Consider the following 21,023-nt stretch of genomic DNA (forward strand, 5'->3'; position numbering starts at 1 on the left):
AAAGAAGTCGGGACCATGAGGGGTGCACCCACCCACTGAGACAGTGGAGCTGATCTATTGGGAGCTCACCAAGGCCAGCTGGACTGTGACTGAAAAAGCATGGGATAAAACTGGACTCTCTGAACATGGCGAACAATGAGGGCTGATGAGGCGCAAAGGACAATGGCACGGGGTTTTGATCCTACTTAATGTGCTGGCTTTGCGGGAGCCTAGCCAGTTTGGATGTTCACCTTCCTAGATATGGATGGAGGGGGGCGGACCTAGGACTTACCATAGGGCAGGGAACCCTGACTGCTCTTTGGACTGGAGAGGGAGGGGGAAAGGAGTGGGCGGAGGGGGAGAAGGGTGGGAGGAGCGAGAGAAGGGTGAGAGGAGGGGGAGGGAAATGGGAGGATGGGAGGAGGTGGAAACTTGTTTTTTTTTTTTCTTTCTCCTTTTCTCAATAAAAAAAAAAAAAAAGAAAAGAAAACCTGAGGTACAATCACTTTTGGCTTTAGTGCACCATGCAACAGTCTCTCATTTGTTAATTCCCAAGCCTTGAACGTCCCAGACTATAATGTTGCTATGAATATACCACCTGAACCTCCAAACAAGAAAAAGTACTGTGGCATCAGCTTTCCTCTTGCCTGTAATGAAGTCGGCCCTTTTTAGCGATAAAGGTAATCACTATGGAAAAACGACTTCCTTCTGGTCAAAAGAATCTGATTTCCACCTCTGGTCCTTGGTGGAGACTGATAGTCTAATTAGTTCCGAAGTTTAGAGCACTACATACTATTGCTGCCATTCTTAAAATTCATTTAGGTCTACAATCTTCAGCTGGGAGAACCCTGATTTCCATGGTAGCAGCAATATACATTGAGTAATAAAAACACAAATATTAAGAAAGCAATTTGACAACCAGGCTGTTTACAACAACAACAACAAAAACAACAGCAGTAGGTCTTGCCTTTCCGGGACCTATCACCTCTCCAGCCATGGATGGGGTTTTGAACAGGTGTACTGTACCAGACATGGATACCTTCCTATGTTCCAGAACTCAGATACTTCCAGAAAGCCATTGACTAGCCCTACAACATTTGTGCCACTATTATACTGGCGATTCTAGTCTATGAATAATGACAAATGTACAGTAGCTCTGCTGGCCATTCCTACTACTTTGAGCAGAATAATGATAAAGCATAGGTTGGGGCTGGACAGCAGAGTATGTCTTCACGTAGATACTCTGGTGATATAAACCAGGTCTTACGTACAGGTAGATTTGGCGCTGTTATTCCATCTTCATGGCATACTATGCAGGGAATATGTGAGTAGATGAAAATCCATATTTATTGTACTTACTTGTCTCTGCACATAACTATTATGGACAAGACATAGTATCTTTGTCTACTTTGTGTTTTCATACTCTAAATTCATAGACAAAATGGTTTACAAGTAAGAGATATTGATTCTTGTAGTCTTGGAGGTTGGGAAACAATTTGATGATGTTTTCTTACTGTATACATGTCAACAATGTTTGGGGGCTGGGTAAGGCATTTCTCAAGTTGGTGGCATCTTAATTAATTGAAACATAAGCTCACATACATTGCAAATAGCAGGAAAACCTTAGTCAAAGTCAAGCAACAGCCCAGATGGAAAGCAACATGTTGTCAGGAGGAATGATAGGCTGTATTTGGGAAGATGCTCAAGTGACCAAAGCTTTGTTTGGGGATTACTTAAAGGTAATATAAAGTATTTTCAATTAAAAGTAACTTCAGATAACTTTAAAGTATTTTAAAGAATAATAAAGAAAAAGATGTCATGAAGTCAACAGAAAGTTGAGGGGGGAGGTTGTGATACCTGAAGAGTTGGAGGCAAGAAAGTGTTAGGTGGAAGTGATGTAAACACAGTAGTCATATAGAATCCATGAAACAATAAAAAAGAATAATGAAAGGGTGGCATTTCCTAACGTTAAGAGCTGACTTATGTGCCTTGTTTTTCTAAGTATTTATATGACTTTTTCTGTACTTAGATCTTTATGAACATCCTTTCTGTCATGTCCAGGTTTTCAGAAGAAGGACTTTTGTGAAGCTCCCATAACTGAGTCAGAATTGAGCTGTCTTGTATGAGTCCTGATGACCCTGAAAAAAAAATAATGAATTTGTATAAGTTGTGAAGTAGTTGTCCACAAACATCTGTCTTTATCTGTATTGACTGTCAGTATGACTCATTCATGTCTCTTTTCTCATTCTTGCCTCACCTTGGATTTTACCCAGGGAATCAGCTTTCTTCCTTTGCTTTGAACTATGGAAGTAACTATTCACTCCTACACAGTTTGAAGACAGCTGGCAGAGCAGGGTATGTTGTCACTGAGCCACAGGACAGAGGAAAGAGCTTCAGTACTTAAGACAAGGGTTGAATGGGAGGTTCCCATTGGGCTAAACAGTCGAAGGAAAGTACGGAAGTCATGTCTCTGTGGGGAATGTTTGAATGATGGTTCAGAGAACTAGGGAGATGCAACTTATCTGAGAAATGAAAGACGTTGTTAGGAGCATATGTTCTTGCTATTCACTGCTGATATAATACAGACCAAAAAAACTAAAGTCAGATCACATTAGATTATCTTCAAAATAAATGAATTAATCATAGAGTTTTGAAGATAATAAAATAATTTAGGAGATGGAGAGATAGCCCAGGGGTTAAGGGCACTGACTGCTCCTCCAGGGGTCCCGGGTTCAATTCCCAGTACCCACATGGACTCTCATCTGTAACTCCAGGATCGAACACCCTCACACAGACATACATACAGGCAAAACATCAATACAATAAAAATAAATTAAAAAAATAAGAGCTGGCTTTGAACATAAAAGATTTTAAAAAATTTAAATGCATTATTGGTTGATTGAATGGAAGTTCAAGGTACATTATGTAACTTTTGAAGCATCTGGAAAAGAAAGATACGTGTCACGTGATTAAATCTTGTAGGAAAATGCTGTTCCACATTATGTGCAACAAAAGGCAAAATTAAAAAGGAATAGATACTGCAGTGTGACATTTGAGAACGATTCCAGACAGTAAAATCTTGTTTTTAAATTTTTTTGTATGTGACTATTTTCCTATATTATAAAAGATGGTGTTATCAGCTCAATTCAAAATAAATAATAATAACTGGTGGTTGATTCTGATTGGCCATGCCATGTGTTTTTACATTCCTTTGACCCTAACACAACACTTTCTTTATACATGTAGGAAAAAAATAGAAATGACAGCCAAAATAAAACAAAGATAAATGAATGACTAATTGTATTCTAGATAAAACAGAGTTGGCTAGGTGCTCAATGAATCGTAGGTTTTAGTACATGAGTATTAAAATGAACTTAGGGCATGCTCTCAAAATATATATTTAATCAAAATTAGTGATTTAGGTAAATAAAAGGAAATATATCATCCAGTAAATCATCACCCTGTATGGTGTTGCTGGAAGCACTTGAGAACCCTGGAGACAACAGGAAGATTCTAGAGGCGCTGGAAGAGCCTGGGAATGGCAGAAGGGTAAGTTAAAGGTGCCCTGAAAGAATGGACTGTACAGTCAGAGTGTCATGGAATAGGGATGTAGATCAATTGGTAGAGTTTCCGAGTAGCATTCACAAAACCCAGTCAAGACTCACTCACACATTTGACGAGACTCAAGTCTTTTAAATTTTCATGTTTTAATTATGGTTAAATAAAACTACCGCATACACAGGAAACATTTGTATATAAGGTGATAAATCTATTTAGGAATTTTAAATATGCTTTTCTAAACTTCCAAGTGATTAAAATTTTGAGATTCTTAATTCTGCTCCAGAAGTAACAGGTAAGCCAGGTGGTGGTGGTACATGCCTTAATACCCGCATTTGGGAGCCAGAGGCAGGTGGATCTCTGTGAGTTTGAGGCCAGCCTGGTCTACAAAGTGAGTGTCAGGACAGGCTCCAAAGCTACACAGAGAAACCCTGTCTCAAAAAACAAAAAGCAAAGCAAAACAAAACAAAACAAAAAAGACAAAAGAATGCAAAAGTAACAGGTAAGTTACTCAAAAACTCAAAAGCACTTGCAAATAATTGTGATGTCTGTCATTTCTGGTTTATTTTTGTATATTGATGGTCCCTTGTGGTTCAAGCCTGATAAAATACAAAACTTAGGAAATAGCTTCACCACACTGCTGTCATCCAAACTAAAATTTCATCAAGGATTATGCATGTTTATAATTATATTAGGAGCACAAGTAGTTAGATATGTCGAGTGCTGCTTATTTCAAATAATGTTACTGTAATTCTTAAAAAGAATTGCACATTGGTCACCTAGAGAGTCCTGATATATGGTTATCATACATTAAGATAACCATGCTTTGCAAATTGTGACCTGGGTATTAAAAAATATATATCTGATTAGTCATCATATTAATTAACCAAAGGATGAGAAGACTTTTGTTCAAGATTATGGTTATTGTAATTATATTAAGAAGGCATCTTAGTGGGAACAGGAAGGTGTTACTTTTGATGAGGGACTAGCTGGAAGGGTTTGCTGGAGCCTCAGAGCGGTCTGTGCTGGTTTCTGATAAGGTTAAAAACTCAGTCATTTACTCAAATTACTTCTTTTTTACAGTATCACTTGAATTTTTACTTGAATTCTTCCTTTTATGAATGAAAAAGTACTTAAATATCTTAATTCTGGATAGTCCAGCTGCAGAGAACAATATATCTTTTTCCTTTCTATCTTTTTGTAGAGAATCTTTACTCCCCATTTTTCTCTGGATGGCAGCACATCTTCAGATGCTCACACCATCTATGCTCCAGCTACCCTAGGAATACAAACCTCAGTCTACACTTATTTATTAGAATTATGTTCTCATGTCATTTCACAGCCATGGGCATCATTTGGCATTTTCACATGTTTATGTCATTACACTGCTCTCTCTCACCTGGTCCTTTCCCCACTACCTTCTCCCTCTTCTTGAATTTCTCTGGCTGACTCCCTTCATCCCTCAACCTTTTTCTCACTTCTGCTTTCTTAACACGTATATATCTCTAGGTCTCCCCTTCCTTGAGATCTCTTCCTCCTCCCTCATGTTCCCATTTCTAGTTTCATGAACTAAACACACACACACACACACACACACACTGTCCTGTCATCAATTAAAGTTCAGAGGACACTTTCATGTCTAGGGCTAAAGAATGAGGTCTGTGTGTGTTACGCACTGACTTCAGAAAGCTCTATCATGTACAACTTCTAGTTTTTTATCTGTTTATTTTGTTCTTATAAAGAATATTTCTAGGATATTATGGTTATAGTTTACTAAAACTTTCTCGTTCTAATCAAACTAATAGACAAATTGTTTCTAGCTATATGATCTCTTGTACCATAAATCTACAGCAATACCAGAAATATTTCTTTGACCTTTTATTAGAGATTGTTAGAAAAAATGTAGAATCTTAAACTAACATCACCAATCACATCCATGGGAAAATTAAATTGAAATGTCATTTTCTGTAGGCACTCTGTCTTCAGAGTGCATCCCTTGTTATAGTACTGATGGTGAGGACAGGCTGGGTAAGAGTGCAGCTCAGGTTTTGAGTTAGAAGTCACATTAGATAACAGTGATTTAGTTTTTACTCTGACACCCCCTTCTGTGGAGTTGTACAAGCTTTCTCTTGCTCACCACCCCAGTGAATGGCTTCAAAGCTGCAGGTTACAGATAACCACATGTATCATATCAGAACACAGTAAAAGGTGAAATAAAAAGGAATAAAAAGGTGGGGTTATGACAGGAGTTGGTCGCTGTAGGTGTGACGTGGCTCATCTACCTGTGTCTTCTCACCTGGGGCAGGCCACTTTTCATTTGCTCTTATTGTTTAACAGGAATAAAGCTAACCCTGAATTAAATACAGTAAGGTAAATGCTATGATAAAAGAGTAGAATCTTGTCTGCTCTTCTCAGAAGGGTGTTTCAGGGAGGAACAGTGTGAGGATCAGCTAGCCTGGCACCTCAGTGTTGATTGGTTGATTGGTTACTGAAGAGATAGGAGTGATGAATTTGAAAACAGGGGAAAAACATGTGTCAAAGCAGCTCCTGGAGTGTGTATAGAACAGTGGAGCTAAACTTACAAGCAACAGAAAAAGGGATTAGAAGAAACTAGAGAGTAGGGATGGACATGCTCTTGTGTCCATCTCTGCCTGTCTATCCCAGCTTCCCCACTCGGGGCTGAAACAAGAAAGAATACTGGTGAGGTCAGAAACCAACCTAAATGCATCCTTTCTTAATAGCAAATATTCTACTCTACACTGAGATCTTGATACATGCACTTGATAACTTAATGACCGATTTAATTATATGTTGAAGTGGGTAGAAAAAGGGATCAGTGAGGAGCTTTTCAAAGGTTATGGTTATTCTGGTGATATGCTTTGGGGCAGCACCAGCATTGGGGAGAAGATGGCGGGACCTTCTCTGAGGATCTTTTGGGGAGTGGTGAGGTCTTGCAAGGAGTCCGGTGACAGTCCTCCTATTTCGGGGTGTTAGTGGCTAAAAGTCTTACAGTCAGATGCTTCTCCTGGGCAAGCTTCATTTTCTTGGAGCCTCCAGGTGTCCTGAGCCTGTGCCCCTTTTTCTGAAAGATTGATGTTTGTCATTTTCTCTTGGTAATGTTGAGTTTTTCGTTTCTGTTTGTTGTAGATGAACTCAGGGCCCTGCACTTTCGTGCTTCATCCCCAACCATAAGTATTGTTTTTAAATATTAGATTGCACAGTATTTTTAATAGCAAGAAAGCTCACATTTTCTTATTGTATTCTAATTATACTTATGTCATTGAGATTCAACCCTCTTAAAAGATGGCCAGAGGTGAGCACAGGGTCACCATAGGCAGGAACAGAACTATTCATTAGGTCAGTCTGTTTATCTCTGTGGTGATAGAAGAGCAATAGGCCTACTTTAGAACGTCCCCAGTTTAGAGCATTTTATGTTTATTTGTTTATTTAAAGACAGGGTCTCACTGTGTAGCCTTGGTTAGCTTGGAACTCACTATGTAGACCAGGCCCAGTTTAGATTATAATCTTCTAACCAGCTTTGGAATGCCATGTTATTTATCTGATTATCACTTCAGTAAGTACTTTTAAAACATGCAATCATTTTGCATTTCCATCACTGGGAATTACATTAGACTGAGGCAGTTTTAAAACAGAAGAGATAACCAGAAACTACCAATCTGCTGACACTAAACCCCCTTTTCACTAGTTTCTTAGACTAGGAAAGGCAGTAATTCTTCTCAAAAAGGACAAAAGGGAAAGGAAGAACCATAGTAGAAACTTTTCCCTTGAGAGCTTGACCACTTTACCTGTGATGACCGGGTCTCTGTGGTTAATCCTGGTTCCAGCCCTTCATTCATGGTGGACATAGGTTGGGAAGTACTGGCTTCAGCTGGCTTTTTTTTTTTTTTGGCCGATGTAGTTTTTTGTTTTCCTTTCTTTGTTCTTTGAACTAAAACAGTAAAGAAAGCACAGTGAACCAGGAAGCTGTTATTTCAAGAGCAGACATTGGTCCTACTGCCCCGTCTCAGCTCCTGCTCCTGTCTCAGGGTACTTGCCTACCTCTGCGGCAGAAGTCCAACATAACAACCACAAGGTGGCTAAAGTTACCAAGCCAGGGACAAGCACTGCGCTCAGGGGTTTCTCTGCCTTTCCCAGCCGCTGTGTACAGTCTTCCTATCCTGGGGATTTCTATGGACACTCATCAAGCCTTTCTCCGAACCTCTTTTGTACGTTCTGCATTTATGATTCTAAAGTTTATATGATGATAATGGTATGTATGCCATTTTCTGCAGAAGACCATTCCAAATTATAACAACAGAGAATGAAATTATGATTTAATTTGCACTGTGCCCAAGTGATGATATTCAACTTTAACTTCTTATCTTTTTTTGTTTTTGTCACTTTGCTTTTTGGTCCAGGGTCTTTGTAGACCAGGCTGGTTTCAAATGGGACCTTCCTGGCTCTACTCTCCTGAGCATAGGCATTACAGGTGTGTACCACTGGGCTGAATATTATCATGGTTTTTGTATCCACTGACTTTATAAAGGGAGTTTGGTCATATCGCTGAGATACAGATTTACTTATTATTAATAAATATTGTCACACATTTGTTGCCAATATGAATATTGAAAATGGAGTGACCATATTAATTAAGCACAAATGTTAATTTATTTAAACAATTTTCAGTGAACTTTTCTCTAAATTAATTTTATTTTAAAATATTTCACATAGCATTAACTTACTTTATTTTGCTTTTCCTATCATTTTCTGCCTTTGAATTTTATTTTTAGATTTTATTTTTTGTATTCTGTGTGTGTGAATGCTTTGCCTGCGTACATGTCTGTGCACCACATGCATGCCTGGTTCCTAAGGAGGAGGTGAAACTCGATGTGGGTGCTGGAAATCAAACCTGAGTCCTTTGAAGGAACAACAAATGCTCTTAGAACTGAACCAACTCTTCAGTCCATAGCACTATTTTTTTATTTGATAACTTCCCATATGGATGTAATTCATTCTGGTTCAGTTAAGTTTTTAGTTTTACTTTATCATTATCTTATGTGTCTATTGCATTGGAATCTCTGATCTCATTCAACAGATTCTGATTTAAAAAAAATTTCATTTAATTTATTTGACTGACTTTTATGAAGGTGATTCTATTATAACTATTCTTCAAATAATATAAACTGTTTTTACAATCCCACGGCCTCTATCGTCACATTATTTCCTTCAACATTTTTTTTTTATTTTCTAGACAGAGTTTCTCTGAAGTTTTTGGTGCCTGTCCTGGAACTAGTTCTTGTAGACCAGGCTGGCCTCTAACTCACAGAGATCCGCCTTCCTCTGCCTCCCGAGTTCCTTCAACATTTTTATAGCAAAAATAAGACCAAATATTTCCCTATGATAAACTCTTTTCTTTCTTTTTTTATTTATTTATTAAAGATTTCTGCCTCCTCCCTGCCACCACCTCCCATTTCTCTCCCCCTCCCCCAACTAAGTCCCCCTCCCTCATCAGCCCAAAGAGCAGTGAGGGTTCCCTGACCTGTGGGAAGTCCAAGGACCTCCCTCCTCCTTCCAGATCTTCTAAATATCAAAAATATTTTGACTGGACAGGTTGTTTTCTAATGTATGACTTGACTTTTCTGTAAACATCAAAGACTTTCTTATACATTTCAGGAATATAATCAAATAGTTTAGAAATCAGAATTTTTCCAATGTATTTATTCTCTGAAATTATAATAGATGTTAAAAGCCAGCTCTCTTAATTACTTTATAGATCTCTGAGAAAATTAAAAATAAAATGTCTGCATATTTTCACTTGATTGGGCTTATTAAACATTTTTTTTAATTTCAAAAAAAAATTTCAACCCTCCTGAGGATGTCTATGTCAAATACTTTAGAATTACTGTAAGAAAGAAGTTCTTGAGGATGAACTAGCTGGGGAGGGTTGAGAAAGGGTGGGAGCCCAGGATGCTCCCTGTTACCTTTTGCCTTCTCTGTCTTAAGCTTTTTAGCAAGATCTTCAAGTTCTTTAATACTTTGACACACATCTATAAGTTTGTCCAGTCCAACATCTTTTGGGAATGAGTCCTCCATCAGGTCTGAATTCTGTCATAGTTATCTTGCATTGTTTTAGATAGCCTTAACTTTTTAATAAGCCCTTGATTGTCCTAAACTGGTAGTCATTCATGCCCTCTAATCCTTGAGAACAATTGTCTTGTATTCATTTATTATCTCTCAAATTATGGATGAGCCTAAAAGATAAAAATGGATACAGTATTATACACATACACAGACAATTCCAAAAATAGAATATTCCTCTGTGAGTGAATGACACATTCCATAAGTGTGTGTGTGTGTGTGTGTGTGTGTGTGTGTGTGTGTGTGTGTGAAATAGAGTTAAATACAAGATGTGGCACTGTGAAAAATAAGCATGGAACTAATCTGTTAATAAACAAGTCTAGAAATTCTTCCTTGTTGATGTCTGACTTAAGTCTGCCATGGTTTGTGGTGGAAGAAAGCATAGAAATCAGCAGTCCCTGCACCCTTAGAGTTGTGAGCGTTAAAATCCTGGGTCCTTCTTTGATTCCTTATTGGTGCTGGACCCTGGCCCTGCATGGATGCTTGATTCTTGCTCTACTCTTGGCTGAAGTGACTTTGTGTGCAAAGGGGCTGCATCCTCTCATCATTTACAGGAATGACGGTTGCCTGTGGCCCCATGGCCCTTGCTCACTTCCCATTTCTTCAGCAGTTCTCGCTAATATCTTATATACCCTGATGTGTGCATTGTGCTCTCTGTGTCTTCTTTGCCCCTATAACTGTCACTTTGATGAACATCAGTGTATTTCCTAGTGTCAGGACACATTTACTAGGTGGAAGTATGTCAACAGTTGTTTGTTTTTTCTCGTTTTAGGCTTGATTTACTTAACTCACAGAGACAGCTTTCTATCTACAAGTCATGCTTAAACCCTGCTAAAGTCTGTATCAATTGTAAATACAACAGGTTTAAAATTTGAAAGGTTTGACATGTTTTATGACTTGTGACAAGTATACCCAAAATATAACTGGATGTGAGATGGCAAGAGGCTGTTGATACATTTTAAGAATCTGACCTATATGTGAGCATCCATGTTTTGTTGTAGAAATACTATTGCTTTAGGTTTTGACCTAATAATTGCATTCAGAATATACAGGAATAAAGCTGTCAAATTTTGGATACTAGAATGTATTCAGCTCCACTGGTATAAAGAGGTGTCAGAGCCAAACATCATTCAAATTGAGTTTATTTAGCCTAGGGAAAAATGGCTCTGCATAGGAAATCCTCACAAATATTCCCCAGCACCCAGATTCCCAGTAGTTTTTGAATGGTCAGACCCATGTAGAAACAGTCACTGCAAGAATAAGAAGAAATCAGTGAGGAAAGCTGAGAGATACTTCAAACCAAAGGCTGAGCGGAGTGAAAAACAAGGTTGGTTAGGTGTGCATCTGCTTCAAAAGTGAAGCCCTGGTCAAAGACAGGAGGAACCGGAAGAATACCAATATGGTTGACAGACAGAGGAACGAGGACATAGAGTTTACTAATTTATTTATATCAAAATGTAAGGAGAAAAATACCATAAGGTGAAAAGGAAAACATTGCAATTAAAACAAAAATACAAAATTACAATGTTATTAGCCTATGCATGAAGGGACTAGCCAGCCACTAAAATTTTAAATTTAATTTTTGTTACCTTGTAAAGATAGGCACCTATCACAAAATTATAGAATTGTACTTTATATTGAAAAGACACTAAATTGAACTATGAATTTATTCAATAAACTAGCACATTGTGTTTCTTATGGCTCATGTTCATTCGACACTCAAAAATAGTGCTCTGGAATATATTTTGTCCCATATGTACACACGTGTGGACACACCCACTCACATATATGTATACTGGACATTCCATTTGTGTGTGTGTGTGTGAGAGAGAGCACACAAACTAATTTGAAAGAAACATAAAAAAAGCAAATACCGTTTCATGGTTGATTCAGCCTTGTGTCTCTCAACTACTAAATGGACAAAGTGAAAAGAGCTGCAAAGATTTAGAAAGTTTATCAATATAACTGATAAACTTGGGAAGATTCCTCTACTATGGTAACAGCCCTCAAAGCAGCATCGAAAGTGTTGTGTTCAAGTTCACATGAATGGCTATACCAGACTACACATGAAGCCTGTAACATATTCCAAAAGTAGGTAATAGAAATGTATTTCAAATTAACCCCAACTCTTCCTTATATCTTTCTGTAAGAAAATAAAAACACTAATTTAAAAAAACAATGAACTCTCCAGGTGATGGAAATTCTCTCTTGTAGTGATTGAAATGCTGCTTTTTATACCTTGAGTACCTACCAGAGAGCAAAGCAGGTTATTAAAAGTGTTTATGAAATTATTAAAGCACCATCTGAGTAACTGCATTTGCTGACCTGAGACATCTTCTACTGCACAAACACATCCATCACCTCTCATGCTGTGTAATATTGGAACACTAGAGAGTTCATCTTCATATCTAGATATATTTTTCACTAAATAATTTTTCTCGTAATTCTTTCATGTCACTATTCCAATCATTTACCCTGCTAATCACCACAGCCAACAAGTTCCTTCTAACTCTCCAGCCAAGGTAACTAAGGACTTCTCATTTTTTTATTTACTGACACTTACACTTAGAAGGTTATTTTATGGGTTGGAGAGATGGCTCAGTGATTAAAAGCATTGACTGCTCTCCCAGAGTACCTGAGTTCAATTCTCAGCAATACATAGTTTCTCCCAACAATCTTCCCACACAAGGATCTGGTGCCCTCTTCTGTCATGTAGATAGAGCAGACACATATAAAAATAAATCTTAAAAAGTTATTTTACTGTCTGTAGTGATCAAGATGTATTTTTGTTGACTCCAGCCTTGCTAAGGGTGAAATAATATGTCTGCCATCTTCTTTAGTGAAGCATTAGAATCTAGCTGCTGTGGATTCATTGCCCTAAAAGCAGCGGGCACAAGCCCTGCTCTTTCTACTCTCCTCTGAGGGAAGCAGCACTGATATTCCCCATGCCATTGTGGGTTCCACAGAGCTCTCAACTCTACATAGTAGGGGCAGGACTCACCTTCTCAGAAAGTTCTTCAGCAATGTCCAGATCCTAGTTCATGTGCAAGGCAAGAAGCAGGGCTGGTTTCATTTAAGTAAGAAGATAAATCTCTCATATTGGACAGGAATGTTGCAATTTTTCAACTGCCAAGAACATGAAGTATTTTTAAAGATGGGAAGAATGACACTGGTCTAAGTTTTCACTTCATTTCAAGTTGAGCAACTTTGAATGTCTTGCATTCCTTTATTCCTGGGAGAGGAGGGTTGCAAAAATGAGGCCTCCTCCCAATGTTCTTAGCTTTAGATTTCCTCAGATAGTAAGACTGAGTTGTTTCCATGTTCAGAAATGGCTATGGTATCTTCCCAATACCTAAACTGTAATATGTAATCTCATGTGGTGTATATATGTAATTTAATGATTATATCTCAGTGTTATGGGCACATATATCTATGGATGGTCTGGAAGACAACTTCTCATTAAGTTCTATAATTTTGGTATCTATGAAAATATGCTGAAATATGCTTCATAATTAGATCTCTTGTTCCACAAGGATTGTAAGACACTTAGAACCCTGTTTTACTTCTTTAACTTAGACTAACATAAGAAAATAACAATTTCTCCCTAGTCTAAGTCAAGCTACACATAGTTAGCTCATTTATAACCATAGAGCAAATTCAAACTAGACTGAATGTCTCTATTAATGGACGATAAGTTAAAACCTTTACAGATATGCACAAGGACAGAGTCACAGATGTATAACCAAGGTTATTAACACAAAACAACTTAAAATACTATGCTCATACTTCCCTTACTCAAAGTCTGGCCGATAAAGACCTATACTTTGCAAATATCCATCAGCAGCCTTTTTCACCAAGCACTGTACCCACTGGCCTCAGGTCACAGCTTGTATACTAGGGACCTTGAGGCTGGGTGTTGCCATGGTTACTCAGTTCCCTCAGATGGAGCCTATGTAACTTTTTTATTACAAAAAAATGCTGTTAAATGTGCATATAAGCTGTGGAGAATCAGGGAAGATTAGAATAAAGTGAATAAAGAGAATTAGAGTTCAAGAAGAATAAAGAGTGTGACCCTCAGATCATATATGTGTATCTTTTATTGATAAGAAAATTTTCTATGATCCCCTCACTCTGAAAAATTCTATTTATAACCTATGAGTAGTTCTGGGGGCTGGACTTCCCTGTTGTGTTATGAAGCATAGTTACTTTTGGTTTGAGCACTTATTAAGGAATTCTTTCATTCATTAAAAGTTCTCCCACCGACAAAAATAACCTGAGAAGGATTTCATCACATACTTGCAAATCTAATGATGGATAAGTAGGAAGGAATTAGCTGCCCTCTGAACAAGAGCTACACTGCTTTCCTTCAGTGGGTAAGTTAGTGATTCCTTAGCATTTCTGTACTATTTGTGGTATTTACGGATAAACCCAGCAGGTATAGTGGACCTATGTAATAACAGCATATAAGCCTTGACAACTGTGACAAAGCTCTCAGGTGTTAGTGACATCAGGGACCTGAAAAAAGCGTTATCTTAGTCTTTTTTCTGTCAAGGAGAGTGGGGAATCTCTGGTGTCTCCTGCAATTTGAGACACAGAACAAATGGTGACAGGCAGTGGATGGTGGAGAGATCACCCCAGCTGATGTGCAAGTGGGATTGTGTTCTTGGGGTGTTATCATTCAGCATGTTAGGGTTGCATACTTTACCAGGATGCACACATAGGCATGCAAGAAGGTTTTCAAAAGCTTTCCCTTGACAGCTCTTGTGCCCTCTGATTTTGACAGAGAGAATGTAGCAGGCAGGCAGGAGCAGCTACAAATTGTTGGTGGAGGCTGCATTTTGAGTTTTACTTCAACTTGGTTTTACTTTAGTGATCCCATTTCTTTTTTAAGTTCTTCTTTCATTTATTGAATTATCTATCTTATTTAATCCAACTGTTTATGTGTACACGGTTTTCAATGAGGTCCCTATTCATATCCTCTTTAAGGTCATTAAGCATATCGTTGTTGCTATTTTGAAGTCCTTGTCTTGTATTGCTACTAAACTGCTTTTCTCAGGCTTGTTAACATAGGGTTTGAAGAAACACTAGCTTACTAGAGCACATGGCTCTGGTAACCCTTGCTTTTCTCCCTTATTCCCTCTGCCTTGCTAAGCACCATTAGATTACATTCCTAAAGCTAGCCACCAGGGTATATTCCCTTCTTTGGCTATTTCTTCCTTCTGAGTCAGACTACCAAAGTCCAGCAATCAGAAACCCCCTTTGTTTCACCTAATTGACATGCCCAGTTAAAACTGAACACCTCATCCCAACAGGGGGGTTTTTCCTTTTACCCTAATAACCTGCCATTTGCCTGTGTGACACATCTCTATCTTCTATCCAGAGGCACTCCTTTGTCCCTCCAGGACAAATACCCATTCCCTCTTTCCCTTGTTCCCTTCCCCTTCTCTCTTGCTCCCTATCTTCTTTACCACTGCCTCCTAGCCCATTCTACCACAGTCCTCCCTTTTCATACTCCTAAAATTATACCTGCAAAGTCATGTGCTGCTATTTTTCTGCCTGAGTCAGAAACCAGCCACTTTAACTTTTCTTCCCAGTTTAATAAAGGATCTCTATATAAAAACAGATGTTTGGGTATATTTTGTGTCTAATCTAGGACCTGGAAGGGAGTCCCTCTGTGTGGGAATCTCCTTCAGGGTTGGTAGCTTACTTATGAAGGAGATATAATGTCTTGATTGTTTATGATTTTGTTTTTGCACTAGGAACTTAGCATCTCTAATGGTTACTGTCCCAACATTGCTGAATGGATGTTTAGTTTTATGGTTGCTGTTTTTCCAATCTGACAGATTAATTAGGCCAGGAAAATAAATGCTTAGATTTTGGTCTTGGGGCTCACTCCAGGTATTAATGTTCTGAGTCCACTAGTCCCAGATCTCAAGTTCTAGTTGGAGTTCTGGATTCAAATTCCAAATAGTCCCAGATTGGTGCAGTGGGTGGTGTTGATGTTAGGTTAGTACAGTTGTTCTGGAATTAATAGCAACTTCTGTAGGAGAAGATTTACTGTCCTTGTAGCTGCTCTCAAAAAACCACGCAGGGGACTTAGTATTAATTAGAAATGTTTAGTCAATAGCTAAGGCTTATTACTAACTAGCCCTTACAAGTTAAATTAATCCATTTGCCCTAAGACCTGTTTACCACCTCAATGAAATTCCCATATTGCCTTTTCTGCAGCTGGCTCCTGACTCCTGACTTTGTCCTTATTCTTTTCAGTGTCCTTAGTTTGGATCTCCTGTCTAATCTTTTCCTGTCCAGCTACTGGCTGGTCAGTTTCTTTATTAAATAAATCAGAATTGCATATATTCATACAGTGTAAAGAAATATTCCACATTTCTCCATTTTGTATAATAAGAAGGAAGTATTTTAAAATTTAACATAGTAAAATTACATACAACAAAAAGAAGCTTCTGTGACGAAGGCTATGAGTAGCACTAACCTGTGGGTATATACATAAACATTTTAAAAGAAAACAGACAATAATTTGTAAGGTTTGTAGCTAGTCTTTCTCTGTCCTGCCAGTCACCTCCCAAATTACTACCTGGAGAATTATTATTAATTATAAAAACTTGGCCTATAGCTTAGGCTCGTGCTGTGGGATAAAGCTCTTGTACCCTGTAAAGATTTGTCACTCTTATTAGTTTGATAAAACACTGATTGGCCAGTTGCCGGGCAAGAAGTATAGGTGGGGCTACAACATTAGAAGAATTCTGGGAAGAAAAAAAGTCTCAGTCTGCAGTCAGATGCAGATGCAGAGAAAGCAAGATGAGAAAAGGTACCAAGCCATGTGGATAAACATAGACAAGAATTATGGGTTAATTTAAGTTGTAAGAGCTAGTCAGTAATAAGCCTTGGCTAATAGGTCAAACAATAATTAATATAAGCCTCTGTGTGTTTTGGGAATGAACAGCTGCTGGACCAGGTAGGACAAAAACTCTGACTACAGGCTTGTTTTTAGCTAGTTCTTATAATTGAAATTAACCCACTTCTATTAAGTACTTACATGACATGGCTCATGGCTTATTTCTTCATCTCCTACATGTCATGTGTTCTCCAAGTCTTCAAACAATTCTGCCATTCTTCTTCCCAACATCCTCTGTGCTCTGAAAATCCTGTCTAGCTACTGGTTGTTCAGCTTTTTGTCATGCAAATCCAAGTTATATATTTTTACATAACGTAATCAAATACCTTGCGACAGAGATTTTAATGAAGCATATAATGTGAGGTATAAATTTTCTCTTACGTATCAGGCCTCAAATACAACCAAAAAATCAGTTGGTTACAACCCTAGTAATGGTGCCATCTTTGTACCAGGTGTCCTACTTTTTCTTTTATTCAAAATTTAGAATTTTTTCAGGAACAATTTATAATCCCCATTTTGACAAAACTTTCTTTACTTCTTCAAAATTCTTTCTAAAGCATCTATCTTTAAATCCGATAGCAAAATGTCACCCATTTAATAGTAAATTATAGATTTAGGAAATTTTTAATGTGTTATTTCCAATGGTTGATTTACAAATTATTTGAATAGGGTGGGGCTATTGAGCATTTCCTGTGGAACGATAGTCCACTGGTATCTCCTAGTAGGATGAGAATTATTATAAGTGGGCACTGTGGATGCATTTTTTCTCTCCCTTTCTTCTAAGGGTATAGTGAAAAAACAATCTTGCAAATCAATAACTATAAGAGGCCATCCTTTTGGTAATAGAGAAGGCAGAGTAATTCTAGATTGTAGAGGGCCTATAGGTTGAATTGCTTTATTGACAGCTCTTAGACCTTAGACCATTCTTCATTTACCAGATTTCTTTTTAACAGTCCCCGTGCTTGTTTCTTGTCCGGTCCAGCCTACCTGTTCGAATGTGCCTGAGTAGGGTGAAGATTGAGAAAGAAAGACACAAAAGACAAAAGATGAGTGTGGGAGTCTTCACAGTGAATACAGAAAAAAGTTCCGAGTTTATTAATCACAGTCCTTATATACCCCAAGTAAAAGATGAATGCAAAAGACTTCCTTACCAATGATACAAGGGACAAACAGTCATAATAATACTCAACACATCTAATAAGCAAACCTTAGTCAAATATTTTGTTATTTGGCCTTGACAAGCTATAACTCTATGTCCATGAGTTGAGAAAAAAACGGAGTCACTGTGGGCCCCTGCACTTCCTAGATCTGCATCTCGGGAATTAATAGAATCTTCCTGCAAAAAGACGCTTCTCTGACCAAGCCTATGAGTAGCACTGACCTGTGGATATAAACAAGGATATTTTAAGGAAAATTGACAATAACTTATAAGGTTTCTCCCTGGGGTCTGCAGGCCTCCAGGTGAGAGGTTTTGACAAGATGTCTAATGATAAGTTTTAGTTTTCTCTTGTGTACCAGGCCTCAAATAGAATCAATCAGAAAGCGGCCAGTTACCACTGTGACACTGGTGCCACATTGTACCAGGTATCCTTTCTCTTTTGTACAAAACTAATGAAAGTAACCAACAACAGTGCCTCGGTTCTTTCTGTATTCTTGAAGTGGAATTAAGTTCAAGTAACAGAGAAACTGTTTCCATATATAAACATTGGGAAGTCTTTAGTTTCCTCCAAGATCAAAATCTTTCACCATAGAGGAAAGAGTGGTAAAACACAGGGAGTTAACAAAAGGATGCAGGATAGCAGGATATTTTATTTTATTTTATTTTATTTTATGGTTTTTTGGAGACAGGGTTTCTCTGTGGTTTTGGAGCCTGTCCTGGAACTAGCTCTTGTAGACCAGGCTGGTCTCGAACTCACAAAGATCCGCCTGCCTCTGCCTCCCGAGTGCTGGGATTAAAGGCGTGCGCCACCACCGCCCGGCAGCAGGATATTTTAATAATGGGTGGACACTCACATCCTGCAAACAATATCATTAAGGTCAAGAAGTCAACAACTTTGAGGTTTTAGAAGTCCCGGAAACCAGATATAATTCTCTCCTCCTTCCTCAAGAATATCCAGAATGTTACTAGGCACGCTTAGACAAGGTAATGCGCCTGGAAAAGGTAGGGACCAAACAAGTTGTGAAGAAGGGCCTCAGACAACCTGAACTTCCTGAAAAGGACACTCTCCAAAGCATTGTACTGTCTACAGTCTGTCAAGGGTGCACCAGATTTCTGGCTATTGTGAGCTGATGCTCATTTTGGGATGAACTGGTGGCATAGCTATCTTTGAGTTATTTCTGCTTCTGTAAGTAAAACCTTATCAATATTCCTATAATTAATACAATAAAAATAAATCCTATGGTTCAAAAAAATTGAACTTATTTGTATCTGAACTTCGACCTGGAATGAGTAGATACTTGTTTACACCTCCTGAGGAATATTCTCATACAAAACAGTCAGAGAATGGTTCCAGCCTACTCTATGTAAGTAGATTTGTTACTGTTAGTCTTATCATTTTTGCATAGCATTTGTAGATTATACAAATTGAAACTTTAGGTCTGTATGAGATACAATTCACTGTTCCTTACTATTATGGAAAGTCATCATTTTCTTCTCTCTGAGTCTGTTCTTTGGTGTGTCAGGACACTAAGGAGAAAGTGTTGTATAAGGAAGATAAATGTAATACTCACAAACCTGCAAGCTTGGGAACCCAAGACCTAACTTTCAGCATTTAGTGTGGTTTTTCCTGTATCTTTGTTATAGTATACGGGGTGGTCAGAGTCTAAGCCAAGTGTTTCCAATACCTTGCCCTTTCATTCAAAGATTTGGGGTAAAGGCTCACATAGGTTTTAAAGAAGCCTTGAAACTTTTCTCAAAGCACAGTGGCCGTACAGAGCAGACAGGAATATGTGTGAAGAGCAAGAGTGGTCTCATGAGAAAAGGTGCTCAAGGGCCACAGCTTTTGTTTGGAGCCATTTTCATGGAGTTCAGGAGAAGGAGTTGGGGTGCTGTGGGGGTGTGACACAGGTGGATCTTCCTTTCAACTGACAGTCATAGATTAGGTAGTCTTTTACTTCCTGTGCAGGTCCTTTCAACACATATTTTATGTGATTATATACACACAATTATACATAGGAGGAAGATGGTCAACATGATATTCATCATAAAAGTTCCCTTTGAGAATACTGTTTTTCTTGTTGTACATGTACCTGAACTAGTCTAGATCAGATCCTCTTTCCTGGTATCAAAAAGTTTTTGTGAAATATTTGAATATAAATAATTCATGAAGGTATTTCTAAGGGCAGCAATCATTTTCATTCTTTCCAACACACACTCACACACACACACACACACACAGACACACACACACACACACACATCTGATGTATGTGGCTGCCCATGTGGTCAAAAGACTTCAGATATATTGGTAGAAGAATGTGTGTACACAGGAGATGCAGATAATGATCTCTGGCTGGAAAGTGTAACCGTGGTTATCAAACAAGTAAAGTAGAGTCTGAATTCAAGGCTGAGTTCAACCATCTCCTGTGCCTTTTATTAATGCCTTGAGTTTTCTGGGGTGGACACAGGCTACTTGTTCTTTGGCATGCTTGGTCTTTAACATCACATGTGAAGTTTGTATTCTATACTTTTGATTTCATAGCAACACTCAAATGGCTAAAAGATATTCCCAAGGAATCATTTCTTTATCAAAATGTGGTTTTATTTTTAAGTATTATATGTAAAACTTATAGATTAATAAGTATAAAGATATTGATAGAAAACATAGAACTTAAATCATTAAATGTGTATAAACAATAAAAAAAATCACTATTTCCTAGAATTAAGGGCAGGTTTGGTGGTGGTGGTCCAGGCCTTTAATCCTGGAACTCAGGAGGCTGAGGCAGGTAGATCTCTGAGTTCATGGCCAGAATGGTCTACAAAGTGATTTCCAGGACAACAATGACAAAACAGAGAAATCCTGTCTTGAAAAATCAAAACAAAAGGAGCTGGATTTCAAAGATATGGTATTTCAACAGTTCATGTATACATGTATTTTCTGGACTTATATCTTATCTCCATAAACAGTATCCTTGGCATCCAGGTTTTCAGATATGAATCAGGCTAGAGTGGCTTTTTTTCTGACATTGACGACCTTAAAGAAGAAGATGAGGTTAGATCAAGTGAAATTCAAATGACTCCAAATATTCTCTACATTCATACTGACGAGTCCCTATGGGTCACATCCCATTTCTTACTGGTCTATCTCCTTAAATGTCACTATGTCCTTGGAGTCAGCTTTCTTCCCTTATTGGGACTATGAGAGTAGCTAGTCACTCCAACAGATTTGAGCACACAGCTGGAATGCCTGGTTATGACACAGAGCTCCAGAAGAGA

General features: G+C 38.1%; 1 protein-coding gene across 8 annotated transcripts in view; it reads right to left on the reverse strand.

Annotated features, from left to right (window-relative positions):
- Nucleotides 1-58: 58 nt before the first annotated feature.
- Nucleotides 59-21,023, reverse strand: part of LOC142859024 (interferon-activable protein 203-like) — a 35,109-nt gene continuing 14,144 nt past the window's right edge. For 5 of the 8 annotated variants that reach the window (XM_075989194.1, XM_075989192.1, XM_075989193.1 and 2 more), the window contains exon 8: nucleotides 17,601-20,781. In XM_075989194.1, coding sequence (XP_075845309.1) covers nucleotides 20,746-20,781 — 36 coding nt within the window. In that variant the 3' untranslated portion in view covers nucleotides 17,601-20,745. The other 3 variants (XR_012912110.1, XR_012912109.1, XR_012912111.1) reach the window with 3 other exon arrangements.

Source organism: Microtus pennsylvanicus, chromosome 10, assembly GCF_037038515.1.
Source record: "Microtus pennsylvanicus isolate mMicPen1 chromosome 10, mMicPen1.hap1, whole genome shotgun sequence".
NCBI classification, from domain to species: Eukaryota; Metazoa; Chordata; class Mammalia; order Rodentia; family Cricetidae; genus Microtus; species Microtus pennsylvanicus.